General features: G+C 58.7%; 1 protein-coding gene across 3 annotated transcripts in view; it reads right to left on the bottom strand.

The window, feature by feature from the left end:
• Window positions 1–2,420: 2,420 nt before the first annotated feature.
• ITPK1 (inositol-tetrakisphosphate 1-kinase) overlaps window positions 2,421–22,899 on the bottom strand; it is a 168,130-nt gene continuing 147,651 nt past the window's right edge. For 2 of the 3 annotated variants that reach the window (XM_047736801.1, XM_047736800.1), the window contains exons 6-12: window positions 21,378–21,476; window positions 20,975–21,015; window positions 17,260–17,425; window positions 12,908–13,033; window positions 11,595–11,662; window positions 7,144–7,306; window positions 2,421–4,626 (exon numbers count right to left, since the gene is read on the bottom strand). In XM_047736801.1, the coding sequence (XP_047592757.1) occupies window positions 4,268–4,626; window positions 7,144–7,306; window positions 11,595–11,662; window positions 12,908–13,033; window positions 17,260–17,425; window positions 20,975–21,015; window positions 21,378–21,476 (1,022 nt within the window). In that variant the 3' untranslated portion in view covers window positions 2,421–4,267. The remainder of the gene's footprint in view (window positions 4,627–7,143; window positions 7,307–11,594; window positions 11,663–12,907; window positions 13,034–17,259; window positions 17,426–20,974; window positions 21,016–21,377; window positions 21,477–22,899) is intronic. The other variant, XM_047736799.1, reaches the window with a different exon arrangement.

A 22,899-nucleotide genomic window follows, 5' to 3' on the forward strand; every position in this document is an offset into this window, starting at 1 on the left:
CCAGGGTCCTGGGATCAAATCCAGCATCAGGCTCCCCGCTCAGTGGGGAGCCCACTTCTCCCTCTCCCTCTGCCAACCTCTCCCCCTGCTTGTGCTCTCTCTCTGACAAATTAAAAAAAAAATTTTTTTTCACACAGAACACAGAGCCCCATCAAAAGAGCCAGAGGACGTTTCCTGGCTTTTCCAGAAGCAGCAATCTTATGTACAGTCTGTATATGCACAGAAACAGCGTATGTCTGTACACAATCAAGCACGAGGCAGCTTGGGGTTCCGGTCAATGTCGCTTGTGGCTTGTGGGAACAGGATCGGAGCATTAGTGCTGGTCACAGAGCACAGGTGTCCCTACAGCTGGAACCGCCAGATTTGGGGTGAAGTCACTATGGGAGAAGAGTTTTGGGAGAAAACAGATGACCCCACAGACAGCCCTGGAGGAAGAGGTCAGCCAGGCTGTGGGGAAGGGTCAGCCCCTCCAAGCCACCAGTCATGATCAGTCTGGAAGTAAAGGAGAAACGCAACCATTTCTGGAAAAGGCTCCAGGTGGGCTGGGCAGGGCAGGTGGTCAGAACCAGAAGTAGGAGTGCCCAGGTCCGACCACCCTAATGGTCCTGCGAACGGTCTGTGTTGGAGGCTGCGGGTGTCGCTCCGAGATCACACTGGCCATGCTGAGCAGCGACAAGGGGCAGAGGCACAGGCCCTTCCTCGTGGAAGGCAGGACCTGCGAGAGCATCACGGGTCTGGAGTCTCAGCCACATCATGTCAGGCTGGGGCTCGGGCAGGGCGGAGCAGGGCAGGGAAGGGCAGGGCCGGGCCAGGCTGGCTGAGGGAGGGAGCCGCCCCGAAACTTCATCACAGATCAGCGCCCGTGGCCTTCAGGACAGCCAGCGCGCAGCTCCAGGTCTCTGCAGCTCCGGGCCAGGCCCATGGAGGGTGAGGGGCTGTCGGGGACCCCGCCGGGCGAATGATCACTTTCTAGAACACAGAGGAAAAGCCGATGCAGACCCCAGGGACGCACGTGAAGCCATTCGTCTGCTGCATGGCCAATGGCCAGTGTGAGTGCCCGAGCCGACAAGTTTCCAGAATAGGATGAGGACATGGTCTCCTTTGGTCTCAGAGTGGCCACATGGCAGGCAACTGCTGGGTATCCTCGATGGCTGGAAAGCTCGTTTCTGGCTGTGGGCCTTCCACCTTCCACGAGGCCCACGGGCAGGATTCTGGGTAGGGAGGAACTCCTTTTCACAGCTGTTCTCCCCAGCATTGACTGAGGCCCACTGAGAGGCTGCACCGTGGGACTCCCCAGGGTTCCAGCTATGTCCACCTCCATGTTACGAAGAGCGGTTCCGGCCCGGCACACCCACCAGGCCCCTCCGTGAATGTAAGGACGCCACCCCAGAGACTCCACGGGGCCCTTGGGAAGAGGTTAGATACCAAGAGCCGGCCCTCGGTTGGGGCCTGATGTCTGTGGAGTCACATCATTTTAGAATCAAAGCACCTGTAAGCAGAACTTAACCCCAGACCTCAGCTCCAGGTTGCCCAGGGCAGAGACCTTGCACGTGACCCTCTGGACCTACCCAGGGCCTCAGCCAAAATTCGGCCCTGGCAGTTGCTCCTGGAGCCCCTGACATCAGGAGTGCCTCCAGCAGCCCCGGCCACTGAGACCCCCACCATGCCCGCCACCCGGCACCACCCAGATGCTTGGCAATGAGAGTTGTAACTGCCCTTGGGGTTCTGGTGGGGCGGGCTCCAAGTGATACGCACGCACACCACAGCAGACCACTCCCAGCGGCCCTGACCCGGGGGCAGCACCAGCAAGCCTCTGGGGAAGAGGCTGCCAAGGCCAGGTGCAGGTCAGTGGCTCCTTCCCTGATGCAGAAACCACCAGGCCTGAGGGGCAATGAACTCTATGGAGAGCGCGTCCCAGGACCCAAAACCATCAGTGCGCCCACCTGACACTCCTCCCCACCGACAGCCCCTCCCCTTGTCTCTGATCCTGAAACCCTTGATCAGAGACGGTGTTTGCTGGATGGTGCTCACCAGCCCAGGCAGGAGCGGCCCACTTGCTCTCACAGGGGGTCTTCCCTCTGCCGCCACCTGCTGCTCCCAGGTCTTTATGAAGGGGAACCCCACCCCTCAGTTTCCGCCCCCAGAAGCAGCAGTCACCCTGCTTGCCGCGGGCATCGAGGCCAGTGGGTAACGGTTACTGGATCTGTGGGCCCTGGACCTGAGCGTGTGTGACCCTGGGGTGGGGGCAGGGGTACACTTAAGTTACACAGGAACACGACCTGGCCAGGGGCCCCAACCTGGCATCGGGGGTCACACTGCACCACCCCCACCTGTTCTTGAGGCAGATAGGGACTGGAATTTCAAGAACAGACCAGGAGAACGGCATAAACTTTCAGCAACATCTGTAAACACATATGAAATGCAGTTTGATTTCAGTAGTTTATTTTGGAGACAAAGCAGTGCAAGAGGCCAGTCGCGCTTTCCTGCTTCCCCGGGGCTCAGGGTTGGGCTAGGAAAGGCGCCATACAGACATTATAATCGGGGTTCAACACTCAAGTCGTGTAAACGCAGTTAGTTGGTGGGCCCTCGGGTTCCAAGCCAGCCGGGCGCTCTGATGGCACCAGCTCTCCCCGTAGGCCCAGCCCCGGCTCGGTGGCGGCCACCACCCAGCCCTTCCTTTCCTGAAGGTGGGTGACCCCCACACCCCTGCTGAGCCAGGCCTGAAGGTACCTCCAAATGCCCAGGCCAACAGCCTCTCTGGGACCATCCTCACCAGACCATGCAGGACAGCCCAGAGGCCTTCCGACTTGCTCAAAGTGAAGGGATATCTGAAGACACGAGATCATGCTCAGAGGGTCCTATGCATCTCACCCAGGTTCACCCTGATCCAGGCTGACAAAGCCCCTGGCCAGCCCCTTTCTCTGTGGAGGGGTGGGTGGCCTGCCCGCTGCACCTTGGGAACCAAGCAGCCCACGGGATCTGCTGCCATCGGGGGCCGGGCTGAGGCTCATGGAGGAGGGGGTACCGGTTTCCTACTCTCTGGGGCTGCAGCTCCCTTCACACTTGGCTGGCTTAGTGCTTAGGGCTTACAGTGAGTATGGGAAGGGTGGGCAGGCCCGCTGGGCGGATGTGAAAAGACGTGACGCACAGAGGCAGCTGCCCCCGAACACCTTTAGGCCAAGGGGAAGTGCATCAGGCTGACTTCTCAGAGAAGCAGGCTGCCCCGTCGGGGGCTGGGGCCTCATGCCTGCCCTTCCGAGTTCTCTGGGCTCAAACGCTCATCAGACATAAGGACACAGAGGCCCGGCAACTCCTGGGGCGATCTGTCCGCAAGTTGCAGCCCAAATCCTTGGCACAGGCAGGATCAGCCCGGGGGCTCCCAACCAGGCAGTTATCCTGGGTCCTGGGGAGCAGTGCCTGGTCAGGGCAGGAGGCCCCCTTGCAAGGCTGCACGGGACCCTGCATGGTCCACCAGGGCCTGGTGGACCCCTGGAAGCTGGACGTGGAGAGAAGCCAACTCAAGGCCTTGGCCTCGCCCGGGAAACTTCCTTCTCCTTCCCTTTTGGGAGCAGGCAACAGGTGGACCACAGCCCAGACCCCTGCACAGAATCCCCCAAGGAAACAGCAGGTGTGCCTCTCACTTGCTCTCGGGAGGGACAGCCGCACACCTGGCTGGGGCTCTAGGCCCTGTTCCTCACAAGGCTGCGGAGGCGGCCAGTCGGAGGGGGACAACTAGAGGGCCTGGCCTGGGTGCAGGGGGCTTGGAGAAAAGAGAGAGAGAAGGAACCCCTCACTCGCTCTGCTCAGCCACTAAAAGCCTGCTCCCCTCCGGGGTCCCCGAGGCCTGATCCACAGCAGCCATCGAGACGAACAGACGTGGATGGACACACACACACGCTCACAAACACACGTGCGCGCACGCGCACACACACGCGCGCACACACACACACACACACCCCACCTTACACTCAGACCTAGTGTTGAAGACACAGCAAGTGTAAACCCAGTGAAGACATCTGCACAGCAGGCATCCGGCGGGACGTCCGTCTCCCCTGAGGCTGGACCACTTGGGGTTCTTTGCCATCTCCCCCCTCCACCACCCCTTATCAGGTTAAAAATTAAAAAAAAAAAAAAAAGAAGAAGAAGAAGAAGAGGAAGAAGAATCAGATCGCTGGGAATTCTCGGTCGGAGCGTCACCGCCGGGAGCTGCCGGCCCAGCAGGTGCACTCTGCGGCCCGCGCCGCCCTCTGGGTCCCGGGCTCCACGGCTACTGGGAGGAGGCCTTGGTGGCCAGCGAGGCCACGCAGTGCTGCTGGAAGCTGGGGGACACGGCGGCGGTGCAGCCGAGTCTCTGGTGCGGGAGCTTGGCGGTGCCTCCCGGGCCCACGCCACCCGCGTCGGCCTCCGCCGTCCAGGGGGGGTCCGGGCCCATCAAGTTGCTGCAGCAGCCGGGGCCCGCGCTGCACGTCCGCTCGCCCGCCAGGCCGCCCGCCTGCTCTGCTAGGAGCCTGCTGTGCCTCAGCGGGGCCGCGTCCCCCGCCGCCGCCGTGGCTGCGCTCTGGCCCTGCAGGACGGTGGCCACATGGTTCAGGAGGTCTGTGAAGAACTCGCTGACGCCCTCGTAGCCTGCGGGTGGGAAAGACAACAGGCGCTGAACCAGGCTGCGGGGAAACGGGTCGGGGGCACAGGGCAGAGCCGGCGCGGGGCGCTCAGGGCTCCCAGGGCTCCCAGAGCTCAAGGTGGGCGCGCTCGGGATGTACAGGAAACCGAGGCTCAGTAACGAAGGGGACACATTAGAGCCACCAAGCCTAGACTCGAAGTTGGGTGTGGGCGGCCCCCAAGGGCTAGTCCTTGAATTCAGCTGTCCCCAGGGCGTGAGAAGTTGTCATGCTCGAGTGGACGGGGAGACGCCCTGCGCCCGGCCCCTCTCAGGCACGGTGTCGGGGTCTCGCGGACTCACCCACCCGGTGTGCTAAGACACACGTGGGGCAAGAGGAATGGCGGGACGCGGCAGGACCAAAGGCCCGCTCCTCACACTCCATCACCAACAGCCCTCTGCTCCACACGGCCCAGCCTCAGAGGGCACCGGGACCTCGCCCGTCCTCTAGGATGGCCCTCGCAGCCGCCAGCACAGCCCGAACACTCTCCTGTTACAGGAGAGCCCGCCCGGGGCCAGGCAGCAGGGGTGGCCTCCACTGTCCACAATCTAACTTGCCCAGAAAATAACATGGTGATTTTGAGGGACCCGAGGCGGACGGGAGGAAGCGGAGGTGCCCACCACAAAAATAAGCAGAACAGCTGAGACGCGGCACACTCATTCTTCACAACGCTGACAGCCTCTCTGCCCACACTGGCTCAGAGTGACTCTCTCCTCTGCGCACGCGGGATGCCCTCATGTCACCCAGCCCAAACCGCGTAGGCTGGGAGAGGCCAGCTCGGGACCTTGCACAGAGCCAAAGCGCAAACAGAGAGCTCCACGCTCTCACCACCTCCCAACTCCACCCTTCTAGAACTTCCACCCTGACAGCCCTGCATCGCCCCCCTCCCCTGTCCCACCAATCCCTGGCCACCTCTTGTCCTCACTGTCCTCACACCCATGTCCTCCCTGCTTTAGAGCCCCTCATTTATTTTCATTGTTCCCCAGACATGTCCTGGATTCCCTTGGTCTCTCTCATTCTGTCCCTTACTCATCAAAACCCCACCTCTACCAACACCCAGGTCTCCGTGCAGGGTGCACCCAGGGTGACTGGAGAAACACAGGCCATTGTCCCAACACGGGCCTCGGTGACTCACTCCCACCTACCTCAGAGTGAAACCCCACGCTCTCAACATGCCACAGGGCAGGGCTCTTCTCTGGCCTCCGTGTCCCAGGCCCTCCCGGAGCCCTCAAGGGCTAGCTCCTTCCCTTCCTGCCAGGCTCTGCTCCACCACGTCAAGAAGGAGCCCCCGGGTGCCCCGTCCTCTGACGTCAGGGCTCCAGCAGCCTCGGTCACACTGCACCTGTGTCCAGACCAGCTGGGACACACAGTAGGCCCTCGAATGAATGACGGAAAGAGCCAGTGGTGTCCTGCCAGCCTTGGTCTCCTGGGCAGTGACTTGCGATGGTGGCTGGGCCTGGCTACATGCTGAGTCAGGGGACACACGTCAGGCACGCAGCCCAGGAGCCGCTCAGCCTGGGTCACATGCCACACCCCATGCGAGAGGCCTTATTACCCTGCATACCCCCACCCCGAGCACTCCCCACAGGCCACGCTTGGGCTCTCCCCCGAGACACTAACCTCCCTGAAGGTAAAGAATCATTCCTGAAAGTTTTTATACGCATTGGGTGGTGACAGTGACTTAACCTCCACATGGCTACTTAATGAAGGGGGACAGTCCGAGCTAGCTGGGAGGGCAGACGGGCCAGCCACGGGGTGCGCCCATGCAAGGAGGGCTCATTCCGGGAACACCAACTAGGGACATCACGGCCATCACCCCTGCAGGCTAATGGTTCGCTGGGTGCTCTCCCACTGAGCCCCCTTGCTGTGTCGAGACGAGGAGGCACGACAGAGCCAGGCCATGACAGCAGCCTATAGGGGCCTGAGACAGGCTTCCCGCTCAGGGCTCTGGCAGACAGCAGGGAGCAGGTGCTGAAGCCACAGGGAGCTGGCCGGTTCCGCATCGCCAGAACCACGGCTCAGGGCCCGGGCAGGAGCACGGCCACACCACCACCGTGTCCTGTGACCTGGGATCAGTCCTCCCTCCCTAGAGACTCGGTTCCCCGCAGGTAAACCATGGAGAGTGTACTCCCTCCGGGATCCTTTCAGCTCATTCAATCTAGAAGTACTCAATAGATTAGCTGCAGTTTGGCCAACAAAGACTAATGCTGACAGTACAGCGTCAGAGGAGGAAGGTGAATGGTGTTTGGTGCTGTGCCCACTAAGTGCCCTGACCTCCCCCGGCTAGAGGCACCGACCTCGTCTGCCAACTTCATCACATGCTACAAACCCATTCTGCACGTGGGCTGAGGCCTAGTGGGACCGTGTTGACCCCAGGCCCCACGGACGGGGAGGGAGGGAGCTGGTCAACCTGACCCGCCTGTGCCAGCGTCCGAGGACACGGGTCTACAGACTGACGAAGGCGATTCCTGGCTCTGCTGCTCACCTGGGAAGGCATTGATGTCGATGACTGCGTGCTGCCCAGTCTGGTTGTTGATGATGATGTCAATCCCGAAGAGTGACACACCCAGTGCCTGCCGAAGGGCCCGGGACAGCTCCCGGATGACTTCGTCGCTCGGCCTTTCGAACACGCCCTCGATCTTGTCCAGCTGTGCGCACACGCACGCGCACACACACACACGGAAGTCAAGTCAGGCCACAGGTGGGATGGTGCAACACCTATACCACACACAGAGACCCCACTCGGGTGCCCCAAATCCTGGCCTTCCCCTCTGGAGGGGGCAGGACAGACCCCTGGTGAGCAGCACTCCCACGGCCACTCCCCAAGTCCCACAGACGACTGGGCAGGTATTAAGTGTCTAGGATGCACCACCCCCTAGTTCCTGTAACAACCCAGACGGACGGCCCCACAAGGCTGGTCTGCTCTAGTTCCAGCCAGCCGGGGACAGACACATGGATTTTCATGGGCTCCAGCTTGGCCCCTGGAAGGGCCACCAAGGAAGGGGAACCTTAGAAAGGATTTGGGATCAGGAGGACAGGGATCTGAATCCTGACAGTGACTTTCTAGCCCTGGGGGCCTAGGGAAAAGTACTCGGCCTCATCGTGCCTCAGTTTGCTCATGTGCAAATGGGACCAAGAAGGTCTCTCTCCTCTGCTGGTCGCTGATGTGGTGGAACAGTATGGGCCTGGCCATGAGGAGATGCACACCTGCATTTTAGGGCAGGGAGGGCCCTGTGACGCTTCTAAGTCCGTCAGGGGAAGGTTACAGGAGATACCCCATAAATACCGGAGTCCTGAGTCCTGGTGGCTGTGGGGCTCAGGGGCCGGAGGGGAAGAAGGGTGGTAGACCCGTCAGATGGAAAGTGAAGCTGGGTCAGAAACTGACACAGAATTACCAGGTGACCAGCAATTCCTATCCTGGGTATATACCCAACAACCTGAGAACGGGCACTCGTCTGTCAGCATTCATAGCGCTGTTCACGACAGCCAAAGGTGGAAATGATCCAAGTGTCCATCAATGCACAGACAGACACACAAACCGGTTTCCACACGACGGAGCATTATTTGGCTACACAATGGCACAGCATGGGCGAACCCTTGAAATGCCAATCCAAGAGGAAAAAGCCAAACACCATCGGTCACACATTGTATGACCCTGTCATGAAAGGCCCGGAATAGGCAAGTTCATTGAGATGAAAAGCAGATTCGTGGCTGCCAGGGGTTGGGAAGAAGAGGGAAGGCGGGGTGACAGCTGAATGGATACAGAGTTTTATTCAGAGGTGGTGAAAATGTTTTAGAACATGGTAGGAGAGGATTGTACAACATTGTACAACATGGTGAACGACTAAATGTCCCTGGTGAACGACTAAATGTCCCTGAACTGTTCACTTGAAAATGGCTACATTGTGGGGCGCCTGGATGGCTCAGTAGACAAGCCTCTGTCTTCAGCTCAGGTCATAATCCCAGGGGTCCTGGATCAAGCCCCGCATCAGGCTCTCTGCTTAGCAAGGAGCCTGCTTCCTCCACTCTCTCTGCCTGCCTCTCTGCCTACTTGTGATCTCTGTCAAATAAATAAATAAATATCTTTTAAAAAAAAGAAAAAAGAGAAAATTGCTACATTGTATGTTATGTGAATTTTACTCCATTAAAAAATAATAATAATAAGCTGAGTCAGGAGGGCTAAGGACAGAGCCCTGGGCACAGATGGTCCTTCCCCCAGCACAGGTAGCTAGAATGGCTGATAGGGAACTTCCAGACACACACAGAGCAAGGAGCCTCCACCAGGGCACCATCAGTGGTCCCCCGTGAAACCACAGCCACCAGCTCTGCACAATCTGCAGGGCCCCCAGGCCCATGACCCTGCTGCCTCGGTGTCCTAGAAGAGGAAACACCTTCTAAGGGGCAGTACCAGCCTGGCTGTGACAAGCCCTTGTCACTGAGCCCCTGCCCAAGCCAGGACCCACCTTGAGGTCACTCCTACCAGCCACAGGCTCAGCCCAGCGCGGCAGCTCGGCCACCAGATCAGTGGCCCGGGGTCCTCCCCAAGTCAGAGAGAGCCCGACAGACGCCTCGGCACAGCCCATATCCCCCTGCAGGCTCTGAGCCGTCCCGTCCCCTTCGGAGTCTGGTTTTCTCGCTCCAAGAAATGGGGTAATAGAATCACAGGCACCGGGGATGTGGGAGCCAAGAGCCGGCACCCAGGCACGCCAGCGAGGGGCTCTGCAGCTCTCCACCACGTCTCCTAACACACTGCTCAGAAAAGCACTTTCTCAGCTCAGCTAAGGCATCTCAGAAATCCTTCCAAGGCTGTTTGATGATCTTAAACTCAACAGCCATCCTAGGACAAGACAAAGGCACAGAGATCCTGGGTTGTCATCGCAAAGGCGACGATGACCCTCTGGGAAATGGGGAGGCAACGGAGGTCACCCTCCTCTGCGTCCACTAACTCCCCGCATCCCCCGACCACCCTGCAGGGCAGGAGGGGAAACAGGCTCAGAGAGGCAATGGGGCTCCCGGGCCACACGTCTGACACCCGGTGGAGTCCGTCTCACCATGGTCTGCGCTCTTGACTTATCCCCTAGACGCTGCTGTTTGGGGGCCCGAGAGTTAGGTGTCGGTGGGGTTCACCTTCAGCAGCCTCCAGAGGGGGAGGGAGGCTTCAAGGCTAGGCCATGGCTCCCTGCACGGCCCCCTGCACGAGGCCCTGATGGGGACTAGAGGTACTCCGGGTGGGAGGGAGGAAGGCAGGAGGGGCTCACATCTCCCACAGAAAGGGTCCGGCTAAGTGTGTGCTCTTGTCTTGTTTCATGTGATGTCAGTCCTGGGGGCCTCCTGCGCGGCAGTCAGGAGCTAAGGGGAAGGAGGAGATGGGGGCACATCCTATAGGTAGAGAGGAGGCCCCGAAGTCTCTCTAAGCTTTCCCATTTCACAGATGAAGAAACGGGCCGAGCAGCAGGCAGGTAATTATCTAAGAACGTTACCTGAGACCCTTGGGCATCAGTGAGCAGCCCCCGGGGCCGCCAGAGCCACATGGGACTGGTAGGGATAGCATCCCGGGAAGTCTGTGGAATGCCATCTCCCTCCCCAACTGCGAGTCACTGGCCACTCAAGGACTGAGAGCCTCTTAGGGAAGAAGCCCTGTGGACTGGGTCAGTCTAGAGTCTCTGAAGGTTAGATGACCAGCAAAGCTTTTCTTGTACAAAACAGCTTCTTACGTCTTACAGTGCACACAGCCAGGCGCTGAGAGCTTCTGTTTAAAACCTGACTCTTCTCCAAGCTTCCTGGACCATGGCACTTGTTCCTGGGCAACATCTACCAATATCTTGAGGGACACCGGTGCTCCCTCCAGGTCCCTGTCCATGCCTGTGCTCTGTCAAACCCTCAGCACACGGCTGGCTCCTCAGAGGAACCAGACACAAACAAGAAATGAACAGGCGGCCTGGGCTGGGGAGGGGATGGGGGGGGAGGCAAGATGAAATGGGTACATGCATGCCCCCAACACAGGAAGGAGGGGAGTAAGGCCCAGGGGCAGGGGTCGACTGTGGATGCTGTTGGTGAGAACAGCCTAGGACAGGGAGGAAGACCCAGGCAAATCCTCCCAGATTAGCCAGCACGGCCATGACTCAGGAGACCCAGCCCAGGGCTCTAAGGTCAGGGGCAAGGGGCAGCAGAGACCGCCAGCCCGCTGGACTTGAGAGGGATGGAAGCAAGCTGCCCCAGGACAAATTTCTAACTCTGGCTGAATACTGTGCTGCAGGTACCAGCGAGGGAATAAGTCCTAAATTCCCAAGACACGCAGCTTCGGAACAGACTGCTCTGGGATCATGAGCCAGTGTGGCCCCTGAGTGAACAGCCCTGTGAGTTTGGAGAAGTCACTCAACCCTCCTGATCACAAGCCTCCCCACTCCAGAAAATGGAGCTGTCTGCCCGGCTCCCGAGAGGCTGTGGCGAGGCCCGGCTGTGACGCCATGGGGCACCTCCGACGGTGCCTGACCCGCCGCCATGTTCACGGAACTCGCCCCGAGTTCTGCCATGGGGGAACTGCCACCCCGCCCCCACCGAGGTACTAGCAGGCCCTTAACAAACGCTTACTGGATTCGCGTGGACAAGGAAAGAGAAAGGAAAACGAGTGTGATGTTGCCTCCTACCCCCTTTTATAAATCAGGAAAAAGGCAGATTAGAAAACAGGTCTTCAAATTCCCCGTGACTTGGGATATGGGTGGGGAGATCCTCACTCTGGGAGAAAAGTTAGAAAATCTTTCCTCGGGAGTAGCCCAGAAGTCCGCGGGTGTGGCTGTGATGGCCTGTAGCAAGCCAAGAAAGGGGGTCTCTGGTCCCCCCACCCTGCTCTGCTGGAGCTCAGCCCTCAGCCCCACTGCCAGCGGCACCCCCCACCCCACGTTAGGAGGGAAGGTCGCCACAGTGGAAGGAACATACCGCGGTCAGGACCGACGAGGACTCCGGCTTGGACACGTTGTGACTGTTGAAGAAGATGGACTCCCGGTCTGAAAAAGCAAAGACAAGAAGGAGCAGGCGTTAGCTCAAGGCGGGGATGGTGACTCCAGCACCTGACACCAGGGGGCAGCACCACCCAGGCCACAGTCTTGGTGGCCTTAGCAGCAGCCAACCTGGGGCCCCCGCGAGCCAGGCACCCCCACACCAAGGAGACAGGGCATCATGACCGGAAACACGTCCACTCAGGGCTCCCGTTTCCCATACAAAATTGTCTTAGCGAGCCTACCTCTGCTACCATCTTACTGTATCCTGTCTGCGTTTCCCAACACCTATGGCCCCACCCATTCCAGAGTGCTTCTGGTGTGTCTTATGGACATGGCACTAGAAAGGGGGCTTAGGGGATGGTGCAGGGGGCTGAGCACATGGGAAACACAGTGTACCGGAAGCATCAAAGGCCTGAAGTCAAGAGGTCCAGTAAATGCCATTTAATCCAGTAGTCCCAGCCCCTCCCGGTATCTGCCCATGGAACTCCTTTTCAGGGCAGCACTTGAGAAATACACCCACGCAGCCGCTTGGCACGTGCATGTTTAGAACACAAAGGTTCTCCTGCTTCCCGACTACACACGAGGCAACGGGAAATCAGAACATGAGCTTCTGTAGGGTCCGTTCAAGGAAAGTACACAGAACGATCTGTTTGGCTTTGGAAGCTTTGGAAGCTGGCACAGCCCCCCGAAATACCCTCCTCCTCCTCCCACACCATACTTCCTGGTCCACCTCTGCCTCCCAGTACACCCTCAGTCCCACTGGGGCACCCAGGCGGGCACACCGATCCCAAGAGTGATGAGTGCAAGAAGTAGTTGGTGAGTCTATCCGTCCCGTGGGGTGAGGCTGGCCGGTCGCACGTTCTGGAGCACTTGGAAGCAGGGGCACAGGAATGCAAGAATCACAAAACCGCGAGCTTCACCACCCCATGCCCCCCCACCAAGAATGACATGGGGATGTCCTGGGCCATGAGCCCCTACGGGGCACCAGTGGCCTCTGCTTCAGTCCCTCCAGGATGGGGCATGGTGACTCCCGTCCCCAGGACACACTGATCACCCCCGGGACCCAAGGCCCTAAGCGCAGGACAGAAAGGGCCTTGGTTGAGCACCACGGTGTGGGGGGACCAGGCTGCAGGGGGCACCTGCTCTGATCGCCAAGGACCCCCGCCCCAGCTCCAGGATTACGACGCTACAACAATCATGCATGAGAAAGTGATTCGGGCGGAGGCCAAGCAGGCAGGTGCTGAGATGTACCTGGCGTCCTTCCCGCTAGTGAGGCACACAGGCCCCTTGCCGCCCCGGTGTACCCGACAGTCCTCCCGCCGCTCCGACCAGAGCCATTCCAGACGGGGGGCACGAGAGACGGTCCTGGGGAAGAGCCTGGGGAAAATAAACACCCTGCAGGACTTGCGCCAGGCAACCCCACCGATCTCTACTTCTGGGCGCTGACAGCCAAGAAGAGTGAGCCCTGAGCGGTGGCAAGGCCTGTGGGCCAGGGGACAGAGTGGGGCTCGGGCAGCTGGAGTGGGGGTCTGGGCCTTCTGCAGGCACTGCTCACCTACTTACCCTGCAGCCCAGCCAGGCCCAACCCTACCAAACTCAGGGTGCCTCCCACCCACCCCAAGGGTCCCCAATGGTGGCAGACCAAGCCTGGGTGTGGGGGGCGTGGGAAAGGGTCACACAGAGCAGGCAGACATAGCCAAGTTCAGGGAGGCCAGGAAGCCTACAGGAGCGACAAGGGATCACCACGAGTGTTTATGCCAGGAAGGCAAGAAGCTGGGCACTCAGAAGGGCAGAGCCAGCAGCTGCTGAACTGGATAGGCCGTGCCACCCAACGGCTCCTTGTGGCAGGAAGACAGACCACACATGTAGATCATTTCACAGGAGACTGCTTCCCCCTTAGCTACCTCTGACCTGAGCTCGGGCCAGAGAACTGCTCAGGACTGGTGTGGGGGGCATCCTCTGCTCACATCCTACCCGTGCCCGGCCCAAGCAGGGGCCACAGGGCATGTGGGCAGCCTCCAGCCACTCCCTGACGTAGGAGACCAGGGGGCTGAGACGGATCAGAATGGGTCACACGTCCTTTGACGTGGGGAGCTTTAAGAGACCCAGGTCCTTCTAAGGATGAAGCTGGCTAAGCCCTGGCATGCCAGTCGCAGGGGCACTCTGGATCTGAGGCCCCAGGCATTGCCTGTGTCCACAGCAGTCCTGAGACACACGGGGGTGGGGAGACAGTGAGGGGAAAAGGAGTGCCGTGGCCCCCAATTTACAGATGAGAAAAACAGGTTCAAAAGAAGAGAGTAAATGGCCAGCTCACTCCCCCAGTGCTCCAGTAACCCGGCCGTCAAGGGCAGCGGCCACCGCTCTTCTGCTCTGCCTCATCTCCATGTGTGTCTCTGGGCCGGGGGAATGGGTCACAGCGCTGCAGGGGGGACTGGGAGGAGCAGATGTTCTTCAGGATCCCATACATGTTTCCGCTGCACAGAGGGACTGGCCCTGGCTGCCCTGTCCCAGAGGCTCCCCAACCCAGTGGTGGCCCAGGACCCCACGGCTTCCTCTGGAGCCTTGCATCTGTGCCATGATGACTCTTTTCATTCTTTCTTTCCAAGTGCGTGTTCTCTCCCGCCAGAATACGAGCACATCGGGGCAGCGTGCTTGGCTGACTGTCTTGGGCCCTCCTGGATCAGGACCTGGCACGGGGCTGGGCACATGGCAGATTCAAGGCAATATGGCATCTATGGAGGCTCGAGCTGACAGGTCAGCGAACCAGAGCCTGGCGGCCTGCCTCTGTAAGTACAGTTTGTGGGACCGCAGCCATGCCCAGAGGCTTCTGTCTTGTCTGCAGCCATGTTCCTGCTCCAAGGGCAGCAGGACATAATTACAACAGAGCTGGACGAACTTACTACCTGGCGCTTTGCAGAAAAAGTCTGCTGAGCCCAGCTCTACGTGCTAAGTGATGCCATTCTTTTATGGACCCCGTGGGGGAAAAGGCCCAGGAAGGACAGCAGAATAAAGGCGCCAGTCCGCACAGTCAAGAAACAGGAGTAAACCTACCACGCAAAAGGGGGAGCAGAGAAATGTGCCCATCTGGATCTGGGCCCTAGGGGGAGAGGGGGAGCAACTGTCCCAATTGTGAACCACAGGCAGAGAATGCGCCTGGGGCAGGCCAACATCAACTGTCTCAGCCGAGGCAAGTGGCAAGATGCCGCTGGGCCGAAGACACACCTGACTTCATAGAGGTCATCCGGTAAAAACCAAGATCTGACAATCAACAGAGCACGGTCATTATGGAGGGAAGGCTAGTGTCCCTGGCTCCCCCGGGGGTCCTGAAGAGTCCCACTCAAGGTACCCCCAGCTCCGTGCGTGGACCGGGGAAGCTGCAGGCCTGACATACTGGACGAGAACCAGAAAGCCTGGATGGGGGCTGGAAGGAGGCCGGAGCCCCAGAGCCCCCGCCCCCCCTGGCTCCACTGGTCCAGCCTGAAGGGCCCCTGCCGAGTTATGCTTCTGATCCGGGAAGAAAACCCTCATCTAGAGGACAAAGCCCGCACCAGCTCCCTGGCACGAAGCCGCGAAGGCTGCAGACACGAGACCAGCTCTGGGGATGGACGGACTGACGCTGAAAGTTACTCAGCTTGTCTGAGCACAATAATCATTTTGGCATCAGCTCTGTGTGCTTATCTACTCATTGACTTAGCCCCAGCCGACATTTTATGGAAAACTGGCAAGCTGGGAATGGTCAGGAGGAGACACACAGACTTAGAGCCCAACCCCTGCTGCTAAGGGCTCCTGGTGCTGAGACAGAAGCTCGCCCAGTACTTTGCAACCAGGAGGAAAGGAAGGAACAAAAGGGATACTTTTTGTCTGCACGGCAAGGAAACCTGGTAATAAATTTCTTTTACAGGCACAGGGATTTTGGTAAGGAAAAAAAAAATGAAGAGAGAAAGAAAGAAAGAAAAAAGAAAGGAAGCTACATAAGGTATACCACTCTAAGTTTAATATATTTTCCACAGACTCCAAACACACATTTTTTTTTTTTAAATCAGGAAAATAATAGAGGATTTTTAAAAACTAGTTTCTTGGGGAGCCTGGGTGGCTCAGTTGTTTAAGCATCCGACTCTTGATCTCAAGGTCTTGATCACAAGGTTATGAGTTCAAGCCCCAAGTTGGGCTCCAAGCTGGGCATAGAGCCTACTTAAAAAAAAAAGAAGTCTCTTCCAGCCCATAATTTATAAGAATGCCTCTTCCTGGTATATAATCACACGCAAAAAGACCTCCCCAGACTATGGTCCTCTCACCCCCAGGTCATTCTATCATCCCAGGGTGACAATGGGATGTCCCAAACCCGGACAATGCAGCCTTGAGTCCTGGAGCCCCACACCGGATGGGGAAGCTGTCTGCACTCAGAAGGAAGTGAAAAATCACACATTTACCAAGTATCTGCTCTCTGTGTTGTTTTAATGGGAAGAAAGAGGCTGTCTGGGGAAGAACAGCTGAGAAGGGAAGACGAGCACAGCTGAACTTCATTCAAGAGGAGTGGCTTAAAGCCACCAGGAGCGGATGGTGACAGGCAGTCCCAGCAGGAGAGACTTTAAGAAGACACAGCTGTTGGCTCAGATGAAGACGGAACAGCCTGGTGTTTCAGCACACCTGGCAATGGCGGGTCTCCCTCGCAAAGACGGATGCACGGCGTGCTGGAACAAGCCACATGAGGACAGTCGAACGTCCTCCAAGCGGTCCTCTTAGAAGGCTCTGCTTATTTCCAAGACGCTGTCCCTCTGTTCCAAAGCTTTCTAGAACTTGCCTTAGAGATGCCTCAGGGACCCCAGAACATTCTTTTGAGTAGCCCCAGCACCAGCAAATCCCTATCTTAGTGTCTGTTTTTGAAAGGGCCAAAGGTCACCTGGTGTCAGGAGAACAGATAAAAAAAGGTCCAGCTCGTGGAGCCCTCGGCCTGCAATGATGGCAGCACCCCGCGGATACCGCCGCCCTGTGACACCTGAGGCACACCCAGGACCCGGAACCCTCAGACTTGATCCTTACCCCTGCAAGGCGGGGCCCGGTGGGGGTGACTGTGCCCACCCGAACTCACAGGAGGTCCCAAAGTGAGGAGTGCCGCAGGACTCCTTAGGGTGCGCACGGTCACCTCAGCGGCCGCAGAAGCAGCTAGGAACTTGGTGTTTCCCCACTTGGAGAAAGGGGACCTGATAAAGGAGTCAGCACTCTGGCCCTCAAAATACGATGGGGCCCCTTCCCAAGCCCTCACTTCCATGAAGGGCACATCATCCATTCCAGCATGTTCCTCGTGACTCTCCTTTCTGCGTGGGGCCCCAGGAAGCACCCTGAGTGCAGAAAGCTTTCAGACGCTTCCAGGAGCTGCCTACAGTGGTTCGCATGGATGGAGCCCCTACAACGACCTGGTGGGATGGGGTTTCACCTTGTTCTCCGAGACCTCCTCACCCAATGCACGCCAACTCCAACCTTCAGACTGGCCCATCCCCGCCCCCCCACCTCCAAAATAACACAGGGTAGCGGGGGGAGAGCTGTGGGACGGACGGCTGATGCCTGTCCCAGATGGGCCCCGGGACAGCGGTAAGCCTGGTTACCTGACGTGCCCGCAGAGAAGTTCTTCAGCGAGGGCCTCTGGACCACAGTGTAGGACTCGCCCACCACAAACACCTTATACAGGACAGCATTGTGGTTGATGAAGTTCTGGACCACACAGGGCGGCTGGATGGCACTCAGGCCCTCCTGGTTGAACACGATGGCCATCTGTGGAGATAGGGGCCAAGGGCTCTGTCAGAGTCCACCACCTACTCGGTCTTAGATACAGGGGCATGTCACCGGTCCAGAGCTCTGCCACCAAGGACCATCCCGGTGAACCGAGGACTCTCTGGGAAGAATCTCAAGCCAGGGCGAATGGAGTGAGAGTTGAGAACACCTGGGAATCAATTCACTCCTACTGTAGCGGTCTGGAAACCCTGCACCATCAGGCTCTCCCTATACGGCTGAGCGGACAGTATACTGCACAACTCCACTTTTCACACTGTAATCCAGGGAATGGCACCTGAATTGTATATTACTCAATCTTTAGGACCTCCTTAGAGGTTCCTCCACAAAGATCCAGGCGAGGCAGGAAGAGGAAGGCAATGGATGGGGAGTTGGGAGGCTCTGAATCAAAATCTGTATGTCAACAAGGGCTGCCTCTGGTTGAGCACTCACGACATGCCCAGCCCTGTTCTGACTGCTTTGTGTGAGTCACCTGGTGCTGTCCTGACAATACACCTCTAAGGCGGGTACTGTTCTCATGCACCTTTTACAGATGAGGAAACTGGGGCCCTAAGAAACTCAGTGGCTTGTTGGAAAGCGACAGAGCCCAGGATGGGACAGGGTCTGCCCAGCATGCAGCCTTGGCCTCTGACACCCGGAGTAAGCTACTCGGATGCTTGAGGGATGAGAATATGCTGCTCCCAGTCCCTGACTCTCTGGGGACAAAGGTGCCGCCCTGGAAGGATCTGGTAGGCCACTAAAGTAGGGAGAGCAGAGGGGTAGCTGGAGAAAACTCTGCGTTGGCTGTCAGCTGCCAGGGCTGGGGCCACAGCTAATCCCTCGCAGCCCATAGGCCCCAATAAGGAGCCACCAGATGCCCAGGACTCAAGGCAGGAATGACGGAGCCTGGACAGCTGGCCGCCTGCACTGGCTGCTGCCCCTGAAGTCCATGGTCCCTGAGCACCACCCCAACATTCCTGGGGCTTAGCTGCATGGGGCAGAAGTAGAGATCCTGGTCACATGGGGAAATGGAACGTGCATGCACTGTGTGTGTGTGTGTGTGTGTGTGTGTGTGTGTGTGTCTGTCTGTCTGAGCACGCGCATGCACGCACATGCGCGCGCCCCAGGGGCTGAAGAAGGGAAAGAACACAGGGGGCTCTGGTGGGGAACCTGCTACATGCTCCATCTTCCCCACTTGTAAACCAGCAGCAGTAACTACCATGGGACAGCTTCAGGGGCGCTCTGGCTTCCAGCTCAGTGGTTTAACAGAACGGGGAAGCGGTGGTAATTCCACTCTGAGCAAATCAGTGTGCTTGCAGTGGCTTAAAAACAAAACAAAACAGACAGCTCTGTGAATATACAATGAAAAGAGAGTAGTTTGCCCAAACCAGTTGGTTTTCATTGAGCTTGGGGCTGGGGAACTCAGAGGCAGGGCTCAGGGAGACCACAATACAGGCAAGGACCCTAATCAGAAAGCTTTACTTTAAAGTGGTTTAAAGCCAACCACATCCACAGAGCTGTCCCCTCTATCCTCGCTGCACTCATCCCCAGGCACCCTTGGAACAGGTGAGGAGCCTGACCCCCAACCTCCTGACTTATGCTGTGGGGGTGTCCGATCCGAGGGGGCAGCCCTCTGATGGGAAATCCTCCAGAGAGGCGGGTGGCCCGTGGCACACACAAACTCCCCGAGGGCCTCCAGATTCCAATCCTGAAGGCCCCGTTCCCAGCCCCCCACTCAGGAGAAGAGGAGCTCCCCCCCACCCACGAAGCAGCCCACCGTGGGTCGGGGGAGATGGGGAGGCACATGTGTACATTTTGGAGCCAGACTCCGACAGCTAGACTAACAGAGGAGGGCCTCCCTGGAACGCACTGACCCCATATGTGAGGGTTGAGACTCCTGCCACGGAGGGGGCTCACTTGGATCTGGATCCCCCATCATTCTGCAGTGACCTGGAGGTCACTCCATACCTGGTTCCTTCCCAGCACACCGAAGGCGCTCCACTCCATGCCAGGCCCCACAGCAGCGCATGCTGCAAGCCTGTCCTCCACAGCCCCCCTCACAAGTGCAGACACACACTCAGAGTGGCTGGGGATCGGCTTAACATCACACAGCTGGCCATGCACAGAGCCAGATCTGCTTCCCGGTCTACATGATTCCAGAACTCTCTCAGGAAGAGAGAAGCGGTTCCTCTCTTGCCAGCTGAGCTCTTCTGCATCAGCGTGGTCCAACCACGCTAAGAGTGACAACGGCCACCCTTCCATTCAGAAAACCACAAGGCGCTGACCCACAGAGGGACTGGGTGCTAGTGAAAGGGGCAGGTGGAACGTTGGCTGGTGCCAGCGACGAGAACGTGGGCTCTGGCAACAGGACTCTGGCTGCTCTCGAGCATTCCTGCTCCCTCCCAGCGCTTGGCAGGGAGGACATCGCTGGCCTGGAGCCCAGGCAGGCCCAGACAGAGATGGCTCCGTAACCCCAGCAGACAGCTGGCCTTTGCAGCAGGCCATGACTTCCAGCCGCTGCCCCCACATGCCTGCCCCGAGAAGAGGCACAGCCCCACCCCGCAGCTCCCATCACACCGCCATCTGCTCATGGACATCTCCCCACAAACGCCGGCTGGGGATAAAGAGCGCCCCAGAAATCTATAGGGCACTGCCATGGAACTGCCCATGTTTTGTCCTAAGGTTTTGAGACGATGTCTGACTGGGAGATGGCCCAAGGGCAGGCTTTCCCCACAGGGCCCTCCGGAGGGGTGATGTGTCTGCTGCCCAGAGCACCCTCCCAAGTGCCTAACAGGAAGGCCCCAAGGCCGGGCTGTGTCCCTGAGGGTACGAAAAACACATGGCAGAGGTGAGAACAGGGGGGAAGCCCTGAGAGCATGTCCTGGCTGTGGTTCCGAGGACAGCAAGGGCAACCAAGACCCGACAGAGTCCTTGCCCGGCCATCTGGTCCTCTTACCCCAGCAGGCTGCCTCTGCTTACGGTTTGGCACATGTCACTGGGGCTGCGTGTCTCGGGGACTCGGGCTCTACCACTGTGGCAGAACACCCATCTTGCGCATTCTTGCCCTGGCACTGAGGGGAGCTGGGAACGTGCACGGGGCATAAAGAACGACCGAGAAGGCGGAGGAATCACCACACACTAGCATGTGGGGTGCCCGTGCCTCTCCCGCCCTCCTACAGCAGGGCCAGCTGGTCCGTGGGGGCGGTGAGAGCCTCCCTCCAGCTTGCAGCGCGCAAAGGGGCCCAGGGCAGTGCCTGGCACAGGGCGGGCGCCCAGGCAGTGAGTGACACAAGCCAGAGGTCGCGGACCTGGACAGGTCAAACTGGAGATCCACAAGGGCTCAGAGGTGGCAGGCAGACCCTGGCACACGCCTTCCATCCCTGGGGACAGGACAGGCACGGGGCAGAAGCTGGTGACAATGTATGAAGCCACAGCAGGACAAGGAGCAACAGGGGTGCGGGCTCCCAGAGAGACACTGTGAGCTGGAAAGACGTGCAGGGTGGGGGTGGGGAGGGAGAAATGGGGGGAGAGGGCAGTCAAAGCTCCACTTACCTCATGAGAGTTGGTGCCATGCGCCACTCTGGTTTTGCAAACTACGGAGCAGGGAGAGAAAAGCAGAGAGAAACCAGTGAGGTGATTTCTCCACGAAGCCTGACCTGGCAGACACGGGGTGAAATTCTCGAAACTCCTGCAGCCCGTGGGGATAAGGGGCAGGGGAAGCTGGGGAGACACGCCGGCTCACGGCGGCCGGCATCTGCACTCAGGGTGGCCCGGACAGCCCATGCCGCCGGCGCACCCCTCTCCCCTGTGCAGGCAGGACGTGGGGCTCAGCCGTCCCTGGTAGCCAAGGCCCTCGTGCATGCTGGGGAGCCACGGACAGCCCCCACCCAGCCCACGGCCCGCCGAGCCTACCCAGGGGTGCCCAGGGCAGGGTTTGGGGGGGGCGGACACGCACTGAAGGGGAACGCCAGGCCATTCTGCTCCAGGAGTCTCATGGTGTCATCTCCACTCAGGCTCGTGAGCTCCATGAAGGGTGGCGAGCAGATCCTGTCATCTGCGGACAGAGAAGAAGCCCACGTCAGCAGACCACCCACGAGCCCTCCGGCCCACTCCCTGTGACAGACCCACCTCCCTGGGGCCACCCTCGGCCTCCCCATTCTCCCGAGCGGACACCCCCAACTCCGCAGCGAGGGCACACACATGTGCGTGCACACACACACACGCAGTGACAGTAACAGCGGCATGTTCTTTAATTACGTTTTCTATTAACATTTCCGTAATTACAGAACCAACATACGGTGAGTATCAAACCCGAACACCAAAGAAAAGAACCACGTGTACCCAGAGATGGGGCTGTTTCCGGGGCCAAGCCTTCACGAGCACAGGACTTCACAACCGGATGCTGTTCGGCTGCCCAAACCCTCACTCAATGAACTATGACCGTTTTCTGGTTTGGTGAAGGCTTCTCCTACCACACGCCTTCTGGGCTCCGCGGTGACCCGGTGACCGCAGGAGGGCCGCCGCGGGCTTGGCTCCCACCGTGTCTGGCGCTGTGTTATGGGCTGGGTGTGCACCTGCTCTCAGATCTGCAGAACAACCCTGGGAGGAGCCAGACGAGGCATGTGCTCCAGGCTACACGAGCATTCCTGAGCCTGGGGACACAGGGCCCTCGCCCTCTGGCTACCTTCAGGAACATGTCTCATCAGCCACTGCCTGCTGGGTCTGGCCTGCCGACTCCGGCCTGCCGACTCCTTCCTTCCTTCCCTCCCTCTCTCTCAAGCGCGCTCACAGCCTTCTCCAGACACACTCCAGCCCTGGCCCTGCCCCGTTGCCAACACCTTCTCACACCCTGGCTTCCCTGAGTCCCTGGTCTCATGGGGCACCCAGCCAGTGGGTTCTCAGCACGACTGGTTTTTCTGAAAAGCTCTGGGAGCGGAGTCTGCTCTGGTTATCGGGATGCTCCTGGCGCCACGCACCGAGTTAGGGCCAAACAGGTGATTTGTGGAATAACCAATGTATTCTGATGCTCCCTACCACTGGCTAGCTCACACTACTGGTCTGTTATCACTACTCCTTGTTTTGGCCCCTTCTCAGATCAGACCGACAGCTCCTCAGGAGGGGGGACTGCCCTGTACTTCTGAGCACAGGGGCCAGGAAAGGCCGAGGGTTAGTGAGCGGCCCTCCTCCCCTAAACCTTGGAAAACAAACCCAAAGTAAAGAAGCTCTGTGGCTTGTCTCCAGGAACTTTGAGCTACTTGGCTGGCCTGAAGGTCAGTACATTAAACAAGGTAAGATCCAGCCTTGTATAGCTCATAAAAACGAATGCCAAGAATTACGCAGGGCATGTTGAAAATGTTTCTCTCTCTCCCCCCACCCACCTGTAAAACCCAAACTCCATAATACAGACGCAGAAGGGCTGGCAGACGTCGGGGCTGCGGGGCTTCTGGGGGACCACGGGAGGGTGGTCGGGGGCGGTG

Source organism: Lutra lutra, chromosome 7, assembly GCF_902655055.1.
Source record: "Lutra lutra chromosome 7, mLutLut1.2, whole genome shotgun sequence".
Lineage (NCBI taxonomy): Eukaryota > Metazoa > Chordata > Mammalia > Carnivora > Mustelidae > Lutra > Lutra lutra.